The following is an 18,859-nucleotide window of genomic DNA, read 5'->3' on the forward strand; positions in this document are numbered from 1 at the left end:
CATTAAACCCTCCTTTTCAAACAACTCTTCCTTTACTTGATGTGATGTCTAGTTTTTCTAGTACTACTTTGACCACTCTTTCCTAATTGCCAGTTTCTTGTCTACTTGCTGTATATTCTCAGGTTTTGATTCCCAAACCCCTTTTCTCATTTTGTACATACTTCCTAGGTTCTTCCATATTTTTCCCAGGCTACTGATAGATTAGGGCACATCTCTACTCTATCCTTCTCTCCTGAACTCTCCCGAACATCAACCTGAATATCCAGTTACAGCCAAATAGACATTCTCCCTTGCATATTTCACAGGCAACTCAAACCCAGCAAATCCCAAAGCTCAAGTCCTCTTTCTCCATCAAATCTGCTCTATCAGTATTTCCTACTTCAGGAAATGGTTACCAGTGCACCACCCAATTCTAGCCAGATATCTAGGTGTCACCCTTGACTTGTCCATCCCTCACACACTTCATACCTACCAGTCTCCTTGTCGTGTCTATTCTGCATTTTAAATATGCTTTAAATCCATGTATTTCACAATGCCACTGCTCTCATCCAGACGGCCATCATCTGTCTCATCTGGACTGCCACAATAGTTAAGTAGTCTTCTGGTATTCACACATCCCCGTGTTCATCCCCTAGTCCATTTCATATGCTGGCAATATCTTTAATAAAGCTCCACACAGTCTGACCCCTTCCTAGACCCCTCGTGTGTGTGTGTGTTAGTCGCTCAGTCCTGGCAGACTCTGCAACACTGTGAACTGTAGCCCACCCATGTACTGTGCCCCAACCCTGCAGACCTGTTTGTTCCTCCAGCATGACATTCTTTTCACCCCTTAAAGCCTTTCTACTTCTGTTCTCTCCCCCTCAACTCTCCCATACTCTTCAGCAGGAAAACGCTTATGTAATCTTCATCAGGGAGATCTTCCCGGGTGTGCCAGACTAGTTTGCTTCCCTTGCTTAACAACACCCTGGAATCAAGAACCCTTTAGTGTGCGCAAATCCCATATAATTTTTGGCAGTATATCTCTTGCCACTAAACTGGAAGTCCTGGAGACCAGGACCATGTCTACTCGCCATTGAATATCTGCTGCTTAGTGTAGTGCCTGGCACATGGACAGTGGTGGTTATTTGTTTACTAAGTAAGTACAAATATATTGAATAGAGGCAATTTATCAGAAAACACATCATCCTTCCGAGGTATTGCAGCAGAAATCAAAATAACTTGTTAATCAACATAGCTTTTCATGCTTGCATAAGACCAAGCTATTGTAGGGGGGACAGTTTGACAAACTTAAGCAACTTGACAGAAAAGAAGGAACTCAGCATGTAAATGTAATGTGCTGATGCATCTGCTGATTTTTTTTTTTAAGAGATTTTCACATTTTACATAGTTGTAATTCATGCATAAGCAGTATTTTAATTCTGCTTTTTACAGATTTCCTCCCTTAATCAGTGCCTACTCATGTTTAATGGTAACCTGGAGTTAACATCAAGTTAGTAGATCTTAATTTTCTTAACCATTTCCTTATTAAGTGTTTTGGTTAGTTCCAATGTTGTTATGAATAACAGGGCTGCACTCTTAACAAGTAACTTTTTCATTGCAAACTACCTCTTTGAGGAAAACAAAAGTGGACCTGAGACATCAGAGCATATGAGCAATTTATAATCCCTTCATGGTGATATCCAAAGCGTTCTCAAAGGAGAATCTGTGCGGTACCATTAAAAATGTATCAGAAAAACCTATATCTAATTCTGTATAGCTCTACCAACATTGGGTTTTATACTTATTTAAGTTTACTTCTTGAAGTTTAATAGATAACTGAAATTCATTAAACTCTTTGTATGTGTCAAGGACTTATAAGGATTTGATCTAAATATTCCATTTTAATGATAACCATAAAGCTTGGTCATTATTAAAATGGAATATTTACATCAGTAATAACCATAAAGCTCTAAAGGGCTTCCCTGGTGGCTCAGACAGGAAAGAATCTGCCTGCAATGCAGCAGACCTGGGTTCGATCCCTGGGTTGGGAAGATCCCCTGGAGGAGGAAATGGCAACCCATTCCAGTATTCTTGCCTGGAGAATTCCATGGACAGAGGAGCCTGGGGGCTAAATCCATGGGGTCGCAGAGTCGGATACAACTGAGCAACTAACACATACAGCTCTAAGGTAGAAACTGCTGTTACCCTATTAGAGATGAAAAGACTAAAGCCTGACAGTTGCCTAGGTGAACTTAATGAGGTTTAAATGTGGGTGTGCTGACTCGAGAACCTCTGCTCTTAACCATCCTAGCACACTGCTGTGTGGTTTGTTAGTGGTAGTGTTTCTGTTTTTTGGGGTTTTTTTTTTCTGTTTTATTTACCCAAAAGGGAAAATTGCTATTAAAAACAAAAACTGAATACAGCCTCTCTGACTTCAGGAGTGTCACCTAATTTATTGCTAGAGAGTGTTTGTTGTTTCATTTGAGGTAAATGCCTAGATGGACCTCTTTGATTGAGAAAGGTCAGCTCCCTGGGTTTAGCCTAAGTGGGCCAGGAGGATACAAAGAGAGATCAGTTACTGCAAATAATAAGAGGAAAGAAATCTGAATTTTCATTGGATGCCCTAGAAAAAGAATGAGGCCTAGGAAAGAAGTGGAGGGAGGTTGATGAAAAGAACTGAGATGGGATACATGCCAGAAACATGGCAGGAGGCAGGGGCTACTGGAGGCCGTGGCCGGTGAGGAGTTTCCTGAGACAGAGCGTGGCTGTCACGTTTTATAAGCAGTCACATGTGCACTGAATTTGATGTTGTTTTTGGTTTTGTGCCATAGCCTTCCATTAACTCTCAATCTTTCGTGCAGGTTGGGTGCATTGGATTTTCTTGGTGGTAGATCATTTGGAGGAGTGAAGGATGAGGAGAGTCACATCATGGGCAAAAGGGCAAAAGCTAAAGGAACAGGAGACATCAGTCAACCAGACTGCATCATGGAAACTCTTGTAGAAATTGAGTCTCAGGACTGACCACAATGGTTGGAAATAGGGCTCAGGCCATTTTTGTACTGAAAGAATAACCCCTAAGCATTAAATTGCTTGGAGTTGTCCAGGTTGGAAATTTCTGGGCTACATTCCAGTGAAAAAGAACTTTCACTGAGCCACGGGAAAAGAAAAATTTGGTTTATTAACAGCATTTGTCAGTCCCCTGCTTGCCATATGGTAATTAGCTTCCAGAACAACAAACTCTTCTGGGTTTCCTCCTGCTTTATCCGGCACTCATCAGTTTCCCTTACTAGTTCCTCCTCTTCTTCCTGATCTCTCGATGACAGCGTACCCCAGGGCTCAGCCATCCCTACTTTCCTCTGTACACAGACACAGTCCGCTGATGATCTCATCCAGTCTCCTGCAGTTAAATACCATCCATATGGTGACAGTTCCCAGACTTATATCTCCCAGACCTGTCTCCTGAACTCCAGACCCATATATCTATTACCCACCTGACCCCCCCCACTTCACTGTCTAAAACTCATCTCAAACTTCACATGTTAAATAGTACATTTCTGATCTTCCAAAAACTGCGCCACTAATGGCCTTCTCCATCTCAGTTGATGGCAATTCTGTCCATCCTCTCAAACCATAGAACGTGAGTTGAGTATCCTTTATGACTGTTCCTGTTATTCGCCGTCTCTAACTTGTCGTAAAAACGACTGTTTTTACCGTCAGAATATATCTAGACTCTGCCTGTTCCCACCTTCTCTACTTCTACCACCTGAGTCAGTGCCACTGTCCTCTTAACGAGATGGCGCACAGTCTCCTAACTGACCTCTCTGCTCTCACCTTTCCCCCCCTCACAGCCAGTGGTGATCCTTTTAAGGCCCCTATAATAAGAGCTTATTATTCACTCCTTTGCCTCATTTCATTCAGAGTAAAAGCCAGAGTTCTTACAATGGTCTTGGTTGATCTTTGCCGATTCCTTCTTTAGACAGAGGTACATCTTAGTAAATCATTGCTCTTCATTGCAGGCCAGGCTTTATCCATCCACTCTACCAATTGGCAAAGTAAAAAATGTTAAAAAGGTGAATGCAAGCCTAGCAAAATACAGATCAGTAGCTTCTCTGCCTGTGGACAGATTGTGCAGTCAGTTGTGTCCGACTCTTTGTGACCCCATGGACTGTAGCCCGTCATGCTCCTCAGTTCGTGGAATTTTCCAGGCAAGAATACTGGAGTGGGTTGCCATTTCTTACTCCAGGGAATCTTGCCAACCCGGGGATCAAACCCACATCTCTTGCTTCTCCTGCAGGGTGGGCATTCCTTATTCAAAGTGGAGTTGAGTGAGATGTGACTTGAGGGTGAGGGGTAGAGAGAGAAATCCTGAGATCAGCCACTTTCTTGCTAATGAGTCTAGAGCACATTATGTGTAGTTTTGGTGTATCCTCTAGAGGTTTCTAAGATGCAGAATGATCTACTTCTGAAGCTTCCTTAGGCCATTAAGTTCTTTGGCGCTGATGATGAATTTCCTGTGGCAAGGAAATCATTTTACTTTTGTCAGCTATTCTAAATGTCAATAGATTGATGCAGTTGGTTATGAAAATACCTGCCAACATTCTGAGGTTCAGGCCCTCACCTTGTGCCTTCTAGACCAATGACTCTCAATCGGGGGCCGCTTTGCCCCCCAAGGGACATTTGGCAATGTCTAGAGCTGTTTTTGGTTGTCACAACTAGGGGCAGGAAGTGGGAAGTGCTGCTGGCATCAGGTGGGCCAAGGATGTGGCCAAACACCCTACAATGGGCACAGGATTAATCCCCACCACCACCATCAAAGGACTGTGCCGCCTGAAAAGGCAGCAGTACTGAGGTTGAAAAACCACGGTCTATTCTGACAGACTTTTCGCTATTCTGACCTTGTGCTCCATTTCCCAACCAGCATTCCCAAACCACCATATTTATCCATCACTCCTAAACTCCTGTAGCCCCAGTAAGCTCTTCATTGCCTAAAAAATCAGGTCCTTCCTTCTCATCCTGGCATTTAGATCCTGACAGGTTTTGCACACTTAGTATCCACTCCTCAGCAGAACTCTCCTCCTAAGCTGTCATCAGCACCACCCTCCACACCACCATCCTTGTACTGCCATTACCAACTGCCCCCCCCCCAAACGCACGGCCTGTGAGGATTCTCCCCACAGCTCCCTGATCAAATCTTGCTCATCCTCTGAATCCCACACAGGCAGCACACCCCTTGCCACTGAGTCAGTCTGTACCACTCCCATTTGTACTTATCAGGCCTCACGTGTCTCACACTGTCCATAGCTATCCTCAGTAAACTCTTCAAAGGGGTCCATATGTATTTCTGTCCCATTGAGCTCCATTTCTACAGCATAAGTTGTGAAAACTATATTGTTGTATTGAGAGGTTCTTGTGAGACTCAGATGAGCATAAAAAAGCACCCAGTGTGGGGCCTGGTACCCATTTTGTTGCTCAGAAATTTACAGAATCATAGTCTCTATAGAAGCATACATCCAGGGGTCCATAGAATGTGCTTAACACGTCTTTTAAACCTAACTACAGCCTAGAAAGAGCACACATTCAGACGAGCCTGGCTTCTATGACTAACAGCAAAGAAAAGCTTCCATCAGAAACCCTACACCGATTAACACGCCTTCACGCCAGAGTGAATCCAGGAGCAGTGGGTGTCATGTTCTCCCAAAGCGGAGCCTAAGCCAACCTTTCTGCATTTAACAAGTTAATGAACAGCTTGTGAGTAGCACTTTGCCCACTCTGGCCCAATTTAGAAGGCTGCCAAAAGGCTAAGATGTCAATATGCCATTCTGCTCTGCCGGGGTGCCACTGCCTTCTGCCCTTGACCATTGAAGAGACTGATGTCCCGAGACAGGGCAGCACCAGGAGGATGAGGCTGCAGCCAGGGCCTGGCCTTTCCCCAAGCGGAAAAGGGCCTTGTCTCAGATCCTGCAAGAGAAGTGAGTGGGGCACAGTATTCTGAGCAGCCCAGGTTTGGCTCGAGGCCAAGCACGGAGTGGCAAACAAGAAGGAACACATTCCGGGAAGGCAAGGAGCCCTGCCAAGCGAAGGCGGGCCAGCCAGCAGGGCCTGCTGGGCGCCAGGTGCTCCTCAGCTCTGTGGAGGTCAGGCTCACGGAGGATGAACTCGGGTTTCTCTAGATTATCATTTCAGAGGCTTAAATGCCTTCCTCCCCCTCACTTTCAGAGAGCAAAGCCTGTGGAGCCACGTAACCATTAAATTCGAATCCTCGCTGCTCTGGGGTCCAGCCTCTTCTCTCTAAATGAAGGCAGGAGGAGAAAGGGAAATCGCGCAAGGTTTCTATAGTTCTGCACCCTGAGTAAGAGAAGACACTACTGACAACAAGGGAAGAGGAGGAAAGCCGGGGGCTCCTGGGTCCTTGTGGGACACTGCGTTCCCCACTTGCCCCCTGGGCCCCCCACCACACACAAACACACGCCCTACACTTGTTCTTCACCCCGGACACTTGTGCCTTCTCACTGACCTGACTTCAGATCTGCAGAGCCCTCGGGAATGCTTTCCTCTCGGTCACCTCAGGCCTTTGCCCCAGGTATGAAAGAATGGAGAGGAAAGAAAGGACCAGAGAGGGCCAGGGAAACATGGCCACGAGCCTGCCCAGCCTCCCTCCTGCCACTGTCAGGGCCTGGGGACAGCGGGGGGCCTTTGAGAGAGAAGAGCTTCCCTGCTGCCACTGTCAGGGCCTGGGGACAGCGGGGGGGGGGGGGGGGGGGGGGTCTTTGAGAGAGAAGAGCGAAGTCTGTCCCTCGTGCCTTGGTTCCAGTTCCTGCTGGACTTTGCTGCCACCTAGTGGCCCCCAGTGGCCTCTCAGCACCCTCAGGGCGAGATCCACCTAGGGAGCTGACTTGGCCCAGCCTGTGGCTGACAGGTGAGCTTCGGTACTCTAGGATGCCCTGAGTCTGCGGTCCAGCTCCTAAGAGAGAGGAGCAGCACAGGGTCACGACCTCACCTAGCTCGATAGCAGTCCTGACGTCACGGCCACCAGATGAGAGGGCCAGGGCTGGCTGGCTGGACACTTAGGCGTGGGAGTGAGGGCACTTTCTTAGTCCCAGGATATCTCTGGTGGGATGCAGTTGTCCCAGAGCCCTCCTCACTCCTGAATGCCTTGTTCACAAGAACTCCTGCCTACTTCCACAATTCTCCCTGATCTGACTAAAGCCCATGATGCAAACTGAGGTTCCCACATAAAATAATCTATATACATATTAATATATATGCATATATCTCCCTCCATCTGTCCAAGTGTAAGGCAGTTGTTTCTCCCTTATAAAGCTAGCCCAACTTAAAAAATAAAAGATGATATGCCCACAACTGTGATGATGCTATGGACTACTCCCCGGAAATAGTGAAAAGGAGGTGTATGATCACATACAGAGATTCAGCTGTATTTTTCTGCATATTGCATCCACAGGTTACTTCTTCTAACAAAAGAAAGCCCTTGGCTTCAGTAACCACTGACTCTACCAGCTCCAAATTTTCAGACCTGAGCTGCCATACCCATGAACGTATAAAATCACAATTCCCTTCTGCCTACCTCTCCAACCTCCTATTTTGTGTGTGTGTGTGGTAAAATACACGTAAAATTTACCATCTTAATCATTTTTAAGTTTCACATTCACATTGCTGTGTAACAGTCATCACCATCTCGAGAATTCTGTTTATCTTGCATAACTGAAACTCTGTACACATTAAACAATAACTCCCATTTCCCTTCCCCATAGCTCCTGGCAGCCACCATTCTGCTTCCTGTTTTCTGTGAACTGGACTGCCACACGTACCGCATGCGAGCCGAATCATACAGTACTTGTCTTTCTGTGATGGGCTCACTTCACTAAGCACTGTGTCCTCAGGGCTCATCTGTGCCGTAGTGCACGTCAAGAGTGTCTTCCTTTCGAAGGCTGACTGATGCTGCGTTGCGTGTCTGCACCACGTTTTGTTCATCCATTCACCTGCCAATAGGCCCTTGGGCTGCTTCCACCTTTTGGCTTATTGTGAATAACACTGCTGTGAACATGGGTGTACAGATAGCTCTTCAAGCTCGTATTTTCAGTTCTCGTGGGTATATACACAGATGGAATTTCTGGATCAGAGGGTAATTCTGCTTTTAATTTTCTGAAGAACTGCTATGCTGTTTGCCGCAGTGGCTGCACCGTTTCGCCCTCCTATCAATAGTGCATAAGGGTTCCAGTTTCTCCACATCCTCACTAATGCTTTCAGGGATTCTTTTGTTTTCGTTGCTAGTAGCCATCCTAATGGATATGAAGTGGTATCTAATTGTGGTTTTTATTTGCTTTCCCCTAGTGCCTCCAGTACTCTTGCCTGGAAAATCCCATGGATGGAGGAGCCTGGTGGGCTACAGTCCATGGGGTCGCTAAGAGTCGGACACGACTGACTTCACTTTCACTTTTCACGTTCATGCATTGGAGAAGGAAATGGGAACCCACTCCAGTGTTCTTGCCTGGAGAATCCCATGGACGGGGGAGCCTGGTGGGCTGCTGTCTATGGGGTCGCACAGAGTTGGACACAACTGGAGTGACTTAGCTTAGTGACAGTGATGTTGAAATGTCTATTCAGGTCCTTATCGACTTTTAAATAGGTTGTTTTGTTGTCACTGAGTTGACCTCTCCAACCTCTTCACATCAGTCTCCCACTGACTCATATTCCAGATTCATGCTGATGGTCTCTATTCCTCAGAGACACATGCCTTCTTTCCTACCTTTCACAGTTACCAACCCTTTCCCCAGCTCTTTTCATGACCGCATCCCTTAAGCAGCAACTTAAATCTCACCTCAGAGAACATTTCTTGACCACTCATCTAAAAATCTATCTCCCTTTTTACTGTATCTCATATCAGTCTCTTTCCGTCATGGAGCACAATCAGAATGTGCAATTACCTTGTTTGTTCACGGTTTACTTGGAACTCACGTTCATGTGGAAGGCAAGTGCCACCGGGGACGCAGCGATGCTGCCTGACTGGTCACTGCTCTGCCTTTGGCACCTAGTCTAGCGCTAGCTCAGAATCTGGGCTCAGCATGTACTGAAGGAACAGACCACTACTGGAGGGCGCCTCCCAAGGAGAAAGAAAGGTGATGTGGCCCAAATTTGGATTTTTTTTTTTTTTTTGCCATGCTGGGTCTTCACTGCTACACACGGGCTTTCTCTAGTTGCTGCAAGTGGGGGCTGCTCTTCCTTGCAGTGTGCAGGCTTCTCATTGCAGTGGCATCTCTTGCCGCAAAGCACAGGCCCTAAGCGCACCTGGGCTTCAGAAGTTCTGGTTCTAGGCTTATAGCTCTGCGGCATGTAGGATCTCCCTGGACCACAGATCAAACTGGTGTCTTCTGCAATGGTAAGCAGGTTCTTAACCAGTGGAGACCAGGGAAGTCGCCCAAATTGGACTTTAACCTCCAGAATCTGGACTTGATATCAGAAAAAGACATAGGAGTTTTCTCACTCTGAGTTTGACTTTTAATTCCTGAGTCAGGAGCACAGTACTGTTCGAAGCACGGACCTTGCTTTGGAGTTGCCCAGCAGAAATGGGGAAGCATTCCCAGTGTCCACCCACCCAAGGCAGGACGCTGTGCTATGTGCTGTGGCCATCCGAACCATCCCTTACGCCTGACATATGAGTCAGCTTAGCTAAAGTCCCATGAGATCTGCAGAGTACTTGGGATTCTGGGAATGACTTGGGCTCCGTCAGTCTCCTTGGTGCCCAGTATGTCAGTAAGAGTACCTTTAGTGAGTAATCAAAACCTAAAAATGAACTTTCCATACCACAGGATTAGAAAAATCAGATTTTTATTTTAAAATATTTTCAAAGTTTAATGCCATAGTGGAACAACTGAAGGATAGTTGAACCAAATTCTCAAGGAATTAGAGAAGTGTCTGCCAACGCAAGCAGGTCTGCATAAATACACACGGTTTATAAATGAGCACAACAGAAGGTACCCTGGCCAAAGGAACGGGCTGGGGAACAGAAGGAAGCAACAGAGGGCCCTCCAGAGGGACAGGCCCACTGTATTCACTCAGAGCTCTGGGCCCCAAGAGGGCTTCCAAAGCCACCCACCCTACTGCACGCCTTTTGCCCTCGCTGAGCCCAGGACATGGAGACTGGAGGCTAGGTTCACCATCATGTTGGCATAGCCACCCATGACTTGGCACCTCTCATGACCTCTGGCTCAACCCAGCAAGATTCAGAGAATGGACCTGTTCTCCCTGCCCTTCAGCAAGGACCAGGGAGGGGAGGCGTTGGGGCAAATAAGATTATTTCCCTGAAAACAGGGAGCTGGTTCCTAAAATAGGATGGGCATCCATCCAGCGTGGCACTGCAGGGAGAATGGAGCCACGAGTTTTACCTGAGACATACATCTTGAGTGAAAGGATCCCCCAAGGCCAGGCTCTGAGCCCGATCCTAGAGCCTGGGATGGAGAGACCTCCAGCCTGAGTTTAGGAAGTTATCACCTCCTGTCAGTCCCTCCAGTCTTCATTTGGGTTTTTCATAAACAGGACAGTCACACTCCACAATAAATAATTTCCACCAGGATACCCGCACCCCACCCCCACCAGTTAACTTCTCAGGTGTCTGACGAGGGAAAAAGTGGCTATTTCTGACCCCACCCACCCATCACCAGTGACCTTCCCTCCCCACTAAGGCCTTTCCAGCACCTCCAAAGACACTGTCTTAGCAGATCGGAGTCCCAGGAGAGTTTTAAGGCACAGAAGGTTTGTAGTATTGAGGAGACATTGTCAGAGGAGGGGGGAGGTCTCTAAGGCAAAGCCACCATGTCCCTTCTTCCTGTCTTCTACCTCTCTTGCTTCCAAAGGTATCAGACAGACTCGCTTGGCCTGGGCCCTGCAGTCACAGGCCCACCATGGACATCTCCATTTTACTCATGGGAGAACAGAGCCCAAGGCGTGGAGGACCCTCCTGCATGGCCTGCAGGTGACATAGTGAGCTCAGCCCTTGGTGGCCGAACACCATCAAGCCCATCAGAATGCCGTTGGCCACGCTCAGAATCCAGGCAGTGAAGCAGGGAGTACAAAGGGAGACCTCCAGTCAAAGCCACGACCCTTCCCATTCCCCACTGCCCACATGGGGCACCTTCGAAATGTTTGAGCACACCAGGGGAAGATCGAGTACCTGGTCTGTGGCCACAGTGATCAAAAAAGCTCCGCTCCTCCGTCTCACCGGGAAACAGCAACGGAGGACACAGAATGCCGGCCCTCTGTTCTCCTGCACAGCCACTGCCATTCTCCCCTGCTGCAAGTCGTGTGCTCCCAGATTGAGCCCGCCTCCTCAAGAGGGGCCAGAACCGAGCCTCTGCACAGACCATGAACACACCCCTGGCTAGATCCTAGAATCACCTCACCGCCTCCAGTTTGCCCTGCATGGGCCCCTGGCCACCTGCAGAGAAACCCTTTGGGCCGCAGAACAGGAACTCTCGGGGGTCCAAGTGAGAGCACAATATGCTGGGAGAGAGTGGAGCCCACACTGCCAAGTTGGGCTCTGGCCGCTGTCCCACCACTGGAGTGGGCCATGTGCTTGGTATCAAAGCATAGCCTTTGTCCCTTGCAGTGACCCCAAATGTTGTACCTGTGTGTCAGAACTGTTTTCAAGGAGCAAGTTTAAAAAAATTTTTTTCACGTAAGTGGCTGCTAAAGCTTAGTGTACAGAACTCCTGGTCTATTTCCAGAAACTTGGCTTTCTGTCTCAGTCCCAAAATTGTAGGAGTTTTGTAAACAGGTACTTCAGACCACTCATTTAAGGAGGGAGAAGAGCTGCAGGGAGGAGAGGGATTCTGCAATATTTTCTTTCTGACTCGGTCTCAACACAGCAGCAGCACAAACCAAGGGCGTCGGTGGTGGCACCTTAGCACCCAGAGCATTCCTCTTGGAGGACTGGGGTCAAAGGCCAAGTGGCTGTTACCTGCACACAGAAGAGATGGCACACAGGTCAGACAAAGGGCCTAGAAAACAGACAAGTCAGTGGGTCCGCCCATGAGGGCGGGTCAAGGTGGGGTCTGTGTACTCTGCATACCCTGCCCAACCTCACTGAGGGCCAACAAACCAGCTCAAGGGCAAGGCTAAGACCAGCCAGACTAGCAAGGAGCCTGGCCATGGGTGTTGGCTCCTGTCCTTCACCCTCAATCCCAGAAGCATGAGAAAGAGAAGGGGCATCACCTGTGCCCAGGGACCGAGCCGCCCCAATTCAGGGAACATAACTGCTGTTCTAGCTGGGAGATGCGGAACGCCAGGTAGGATGAAGACATGACCAAGAAGCAGATCCTGGAGAAAGAGGGGTAGGGAGGAGGTGAGTCTCTCTTCTGGAAAGGAGGCATTTCTACAGGATCACCAAACATAGGAGTGGGACTAAGCTAGTTCCTGCAACTAGAGGAGTTGAAGAACCCTTTGCCTACAGCTTCGTTCAGACCTGGGCCTCTTTCTTCCCAGAGGCCACAAGGGGGTCCTTAGACTGGTCCCCATGAAAGTGTCCCTGAAGCCCCGCAGGAGTTCTGGGTCCTTCAGCAGAGCCCACCTTCCCTCTAACCAGCCACCTTGGTCCCACACCCGCTCTATGAGGCCACTAAGATTACCCCCTCAGGTGGTAGCCCTTCCCCCAGGCAAATCCTGAGGTTGACAGTCAAAACGCTGCCAGCAGACCCAGAGGAAGGTGCCGAGGTAAGGCGAGGGAATCAGAGGCTGGCTGGCTGTTCATAAAACATCCACCAAGCTCACCGCTCTCATAGCTCTTAGGCCGAATGACAGACAAGCCTGGTGTCCCAGAGAACACCCCAGTGGTGGGCGGTGGGAAGGCCATGGCCCTCCCCTGGTCTAGCTGACGGGCCTCTCAGACTGCCAGACCCCTCCCTCCCCAATCCTCTGCAACTTTTTCTTTCTCCAACAGTTTCATACGTTGCCCCTCCCCACAGCCTTAACCGTAAATTACAAGTTTGAAGGAATGAAACCGGAGATACTTTATCTTGCTCCAGAAGGGGCTTGCTGCATGGCCACCCCCACCACCCAGGAGCTTACAGCTGACTCCGAGCCTTCTCCCTCACTCTGGACAATGACTTCCCCACACACCAAGGCCCCAGCTTTAAACACCCACACACCCAGGCAGATCGGGTCAGGTCTGTCCCCCCACCCCCCAACTCTCCAGTCACCTACAGCACAAAGAAGACCTTCAGGAGCGGGTAATCCCAGAGCTTGAGCTCCCTGCTGCTCGTGGGTCCCTCCTCCAGCTTCTCCTCCTCACAGTCGGAGATCTCTGCAATAGGACAGCTTTCAGCATCTCCCTGGGGCAGAAGACAAGCCCCCAGCCCACTCCCAACCCCTGTTCTCTGAAGCCACTTGAGCTCTCGGCTTTCCATTATGGATTTGCAGAAAGAAAGAAACTGCCCTCAGAAACCCTCCTAGCTGTGATGACCTCTTTGCACAGAAGTGGGAGGACAGAAAACCTTGTTTTTGCAAGCAGGTGCTGTGAACAAGCACGCTGAACTCACCAGACCCCAGAGGCTCCCTGGAGGGGAAGAAGCTGTCTGTGGATTCCATGGATGCCCGAGAGATACAAGGGATGCTATCTGGGAGAGACATGGACCTGGAGGCAGGGCACACTTTCCTCCACTTCATCTCGGGGATGAGGGCTTCCTGCAGAGAAGGCAGGAGACACTGTCTCACCTTGGCCTTTGAGATCTCACTTGCCCTAAGGATCCACACTAGGTTTATCAAAGCCTGTCCGGATATTATCAGTATGGATGCCTAGCGAGCATGAAAGCAGATACCCAGAAGCAGGGAAACCACAGCCACAGCAATCACATTTCTCATCTGCTCCCTTGCTACAACCAGCCACTCTTCCAGGGGATGGCCTCTTTGAAGACTGCTAGTGAACCAGGACATGAGGCAACCCAGGTGCATGCTCAGATCAGCTGAGTCCAGGAGAGTTTGCACTCTCTATCTTAGATGGAATAAGTCGTGCTTCCTGCTAATCTGCGCTCTGAATACATCACTGCCCTTGGCAGGGGCACTTAAGGTCCCATCAATAAAAATGGGAACATTGCCTTCCATCCCCTGCATGGCATTGCGCATATCACATGCTTGGCTAAACACTTAATAGTTACAGACAGAGACTTCAAAACACCCTGGAGTCATTGCTACCCCCTCACCCCAACTCCTACGCTAGAAACTTTACTTACCCAGGATCCTGGGAGCAAAAGAAAGGGCCAGGACCTTGGCAAATCAACAATGAGCCTGCTTGTGTTCTGGAATGATAGCCTTCAGAGCTCTATTTCAGGGACACCTCCAGCCCCTTGAAGGCCTTCTGACTCCACTAAAGGGAAGAGGATGGGTTGCTGGCCCTGTACCTACAAAGGTGTGGGGGTCCAACCTGGGCCATGTTCTGGGGGCTGGGCATGTGTTCTGCTCAGAATGTCAACATAATCTGCCCAGGACTCTGCATGGCATGGAGCATGGCGGGTCTTGGGACACCCTGACACAGCATGCCAATGGCTCTTGAGCCTGGTGCCCCAGTTTTGCACTGTGGGCCCCCCACCAGGAGGCCCTGAAGTCTCAAAGCCACAGGCAATCTCAGGCCAGCATCTGCTCCCAGCCTTAGTTCTCACCAGAGACTCGCACTCAGGTTCCTCTGGAAATTCTCTTACACACAGACTCTTCTTGCTTGAAGGCTGGGGACAGAAGGGAACAGGGGTTACCAGTCCATCATGGAACAGCCAAAGTCAGACATGGGGACGTACTAACACTCTCCACGAGAGCTTCACCTCCAAATGAGCCCTTTGGGTCAGATGGAGTCTAAAGTGTTTGCAGGGAGGATCCCTAGTTAATCCTGAAGCAGAGGGCAAATCCAAAGGGTTGTACTCTCCCACACTGCTGCCCTCCCCCTTCCTCAGCACAGGCCAGAGGGAGCTGAACCGGCCACATGCGCCCGTCTGTCTGCACCCAGGAAGCACAAGTGAGGGCTGCACGTGGGACACGCAGGGGCCCGATGGCCTCCTAGAGACAAGCGCACTAGCATAGACACCCAGGCCACGGACTGCCTCTGATTCACTGAGCCTGATCCTGTTACTCCCCTCTCTCTGCCCCGGTTCCCTGTGCCCAAGGGATGGGCCGACCTCCCCCAACAACCAGGTCCCAAGACCTCAGTCCAGGCCTGAGCAGTCTCCCAGGCCCCCGCCCTGCCCTAGGCTCCATACCTGTAGGTGGGTGCAGACCCTTCTCAGCATGTCGTATACACTGTCCCGGGAGAGCAGGGACACAAAGACATACTGGAATAGAGAAACCAGAAGGGGGCGAGGTGCGTAAAGACGGGAGAGTGCCAGGGTCAAGCTGTGGGCTCCTGGGGCTGGGAGCGCTGGCCCAGAAACTTACTGACCTTCTGGCTGGTGGTGGTGGTGATGGCCAGGCCGTTGGGGAGGAGCCGTGCCATCTTGTGCTTTTTGATCATTTGCACAGACACTACGGGAATGACTACCTGACAGGGGAAGAGGCAGGCTTCTCTCAGGACTCACCCCCAAGGACACAGTCCCTCTGCTTCCTGCTTAGGGCCCCAGCCACACCTGGGGTGAGCCAAGCGTGAACACCATGGACAAGTCTGGCCCATGGAGGAGAGTATCAGAACCTCCCACCGCCTCATGTGGGCTTCCTTCCAGTTATCTCCCACCCCAAAGGCAGCACACTCCACTCTAGGCTCTTACTCCATCATCTAGGAGGCAAGGATGGTTGCCCTGCTGAGTCCCATACTCCAGTAAGGGTTCCTTGAGCCACCACCTGGGCACTTTATGGCCCCGAAAGTGTGACATCCCACTCGGTTTGTGAAGGCATTTGGGAGGTGCCCCGTAAGCAGAGTAACTCGGCAGTGAGCTCTTCAGGCTGCTCAGGCCAGATGTGGAGTCTCAGTCGGGGCCCTGATTGGATGGGGTGGGGCTACTGCCCTGACACCGGGTAGACTGCCTCGCAGTGAGAGGCCTCACCAAGTGCCAGAGTGCAGAGGGACAGGTCTGGCTTGAGGTGTGCCCACAGGGCAGGGACTTCTCTTCCCTGGGCTGAGGCCTTACCACTTATATCTCGGTATACCTTGATATCCTTGCCAAAGAGGCTGGCATGGAAGCAGAGCCAGTTGGGGGAGATGTAGAGCCGGCCCTGGAGAAGTAGGTCCCTCTGGAGGGCACAGGAGCACACTGGGGAGTCACACGAAGGAGACTGCCGTGAGCGAGGCCCAGCCAGGAGCCCCAGGACCTGGGTCCTCCCACCCAGAGGAGTCCAGATTCCAACCTCGGGGACTGAACTCCTCAGTCCCCTCCCCAATCCCAAGCCCCAACCACCAATTCCCTCAGCATCCTCGCATCCTTTCCTGAGAATCCTGACCACCCCTAGTAGTCATGTATGAGTGTGAGAGTTGGACTGTGAAGAAAGCTGAGCCCCAGAGAACTGATGCTTTTGAACTGTGGTGTTGGAGAAGACTCTTGAGAGTCCCTTGGCCTGCAGGGAGATCCAACCAGTCTATCCTAAAGGAGATCAGTCCTGGGTGTTCATTGGAGGGACTGATGTTGATGCTGAAACTCCAATACTTTGGCCACCTGATGCGAAGAGCTGACTGATTTGAAAAGACTCTTATGCTGGGAAGGATTGGGGGCAGGAGGAGAAGGGGACGATGGAGGATGAGATGGTTGGATGGCATCACCAACTCAATGGACATGGGTTTGGGGGAGTTGGTGATGGACAGGGAGGCCTGGCGTGCTGCAGTTCATGGGGTTGCAAAAAGTCGGACACGACTGAGCAACTGAACTGAACTACTCTACCCGCCCTTCCGGACTGCTAGATCCTTCCTCTTCCTCTACCCATGCCCCAAAAGATCTGCCAGGTTTCTGCACTGTCCCCCAACCTGCATGTTCACCCCCATAGGCAGAACCTCTTGCCCTGCTCTTCCCTGGAGAGAGGGCCTTGATTGTGCAAATGCTCCAACACACTCCCTGAGAGGTCTGAGCAGGGAAGAACAGTCACTGGTAAGAGCAGAACAGAAATGAAATTTAGAAGCCCAGACATTCAAGGAAATTTTCACAATCCAACTCCGTATCTCAAATCAGCCCAATCTTCTCAGACTTCTGAAGAAAAAGAGACTAACCCCTTTGAAGGGCAGCCAGTTCCCATGGCTGAACTTGTGCCTGGAGGTTCTGGGGGGAGAGGCCCTGGGCTTCGGGCACGGCAGGATGGCCTGTCCCACCATCCCAGGGAGGCAGCTCACCTTTGAGAACCACCTCCTCCAAGGGAATGTCCTTAAACAGCTTGTGGTACTGCTGGTTGTATTTACTCAGTAGCATCTGCAAAACACAGGAGCTGGGTCTGAGAAGTCCTGGGAGATCATACCACCAGAGGGCCCTGCTCCAGCCACCAGGAAATAAGCCCACAGGGCATGGGGGGGCCTATGGGGTCTTAGCTGTGAAGCAGCAGGTGAGCAGCCAGTGGGTGAGGAGGGCTGAGTTCTGAGCACAGCTTGTTTCCTGGTGACCCGGGGTCTTAACAGGCAGCCCATGACGGGAAGGGGACACAACACCCACCCAGGAGGGGACATCCACCAGGTTTCCTGTGGCCACAGAGTCAACAGCCACCAAAGTCAGGCAGCCCAGGATCCCCTCCCCCAGCAGGTAGTAAGAAGTTGGCCTCCACACGCTTACCCCTTCTCTGCTGCACTTCTTTACATCTTCACCCTTCAAGCCTTCTGGCCAGTACAGGCTGCAAAGGAGACAGGCCATTGCAGGGGCAAGGAACCTCAAATCCCACCCTCCCCCCAGCCCCATACATCCTTGGTGCCAGCGCTGCCCTGGCCTCAAGCCACCAGCTTGGGGCAGAGATTGGAGACCAGGGCTCGTCTCCAGGGGCCACAGCAAAGTGGTGAGCGCAGCCTGCACAGACTCGCCCTGGGCAGGGACACTCCTGCTACAGGGAGGGGTCAGCTGTGTGCAGCTACCCCCCAGCCTCAGAAGGTACAGGCAACCTGAGCCTCAGCTCCCAGAGATGCTTAGAGCCGACCACCCCTGGTGTCAAAAACCCCCTCCCGTTTCTCTGCCCAAGGAACAAGCTGAGGAGCAGGCCCAGGATGAACGAGCAGGAGGCCAGGGATGGGGCTCAGTATGGGGAGCGGGTGGGGTGGAGGCATCAGATTCACGGTTCTGGGGCCTGGCCATGGGCCATGATGGAGGAGGCAGGACTGCCCTCCTCACAGCCGCCTCCCTGGGCCTGCAGCTCTGCAGTGGGAAGCTGGGCAGACTGCCTGACCTGACGGAGGCTACCAAAGCTGGCAGAGGTGGGGTGGAGGGTGGTTTGCTGAAACACAAACCTTTGCCCTGTCCAGGTTGGCCTGAGGACAGGTGGGCAGAGAGGAGGATGGTAACCCGAGAAGCCTAGACTCTGCTAGGTTCCAGTCCCCTGGGCTAGGCCTGGGAGTGGGAGGAAGAGGCCCCAGGCAGCCTATGCCCAAACTGACCTCATGATGCAGCCTTAAGGCCCCCTTTCTTACAGGTCCCCTCCCAAGGGTTGCCCACCTCCAATCAGACGTATGTCTGACTGGGAAAATGGCCTCACCTGGTGTCTTGGGCTCTCTGGACCCCACCTAGCTTCTCCATGCTCTTCTTCAGAGAAGCCGTCTTCCCATGCATCTGTTGGTTGCTGAGGAGAAACGGGCCCTCATCAGGAAGGCAGGGTCTCTAGGGACAGCCTTCCTGGCCAGCTCCACCAGCCCAGGGTGGCTGCCTCTGCCCCGCACCCAACACCGGCCCTGCTATTCCAGGGGAGGCTAGAGATGTCACAGTCTGGAGGTGGCACCCCA

At 50.9% G+C, this 18,859-nt stretch overlaps 1 protein-coding gene across 1 annotated transcript in view; it reads right to left on the minus strand.

Annotated features, from left to right (window-relative positions):
* Nucleotides 1-9,805: 9,805 nt before the first annotated feature.
* GRAMD2A (GRAM domain containing 2A) overlaps nt 9,806-18,859 on the minus strand; it is a 34,272-nt gene continuing 25,218 nt past the window's right edge. Inside the window, exons 2-12 of the mRNA XM_069595563.1 lie at nt 18,616-18,699; nt 17,709-17,766; nt 17,279-17,354; nt 16,111-16,214; nt 15,410-15,508; nt 15,231-15,302; nt 14,643-14,705; nt 13,527-13,671; nt 13,192-13,291; nt 12,205-12,309; nt 9,806-11,950 (exon numbers count right to left, since the gene is read on the minus strand). Of these exons, the coding sequence (XP_069451664.1) occupies nt 11,947-11,950; nt 12,205-12,309; nt 13,192-13,291; nt 13,527-13,671; nt 14,643-14,705; nt 15,231-15,302; nt 15,410-15,508; nt 16,111-16,214; nt 17,279-17,354; nt 17,709-17,766; nt 18,616-18,699 (910 nt within the window). The 3' untranslated portion in view covers nt 9,806-11,946. The remainder of the gene's footprint in view (nt 11,951-12,204; nt 12,310-13,191; nt 13,292-13,526; nt 13,672-14,642; nt 14,706-15,230; nt 15,303-15,409; nt 15,509-16,110; nt 16,215-17,278; nt 17,355-17,708; nt 17,767-18,615; nt 18,700-18,859) is intronic.

The sequence above is a fragment of the Ovis canadensis genome, chromosome 7, assembly GCF_042477335.2.
Source record: "Ovis canadensis isolate MfBH-ARS-UI-01 breed Bighorn chromosome 7, ARS-UI_OviCan_v2, whole genome shotgun sequence".
In the NCBI taxonomy this organism is placed as follows: Eukaryota; Metazoa; Chordata; class Mammalia; order Artiodactyla; family Bovidae; genus Ovis; species Ovis canadensis.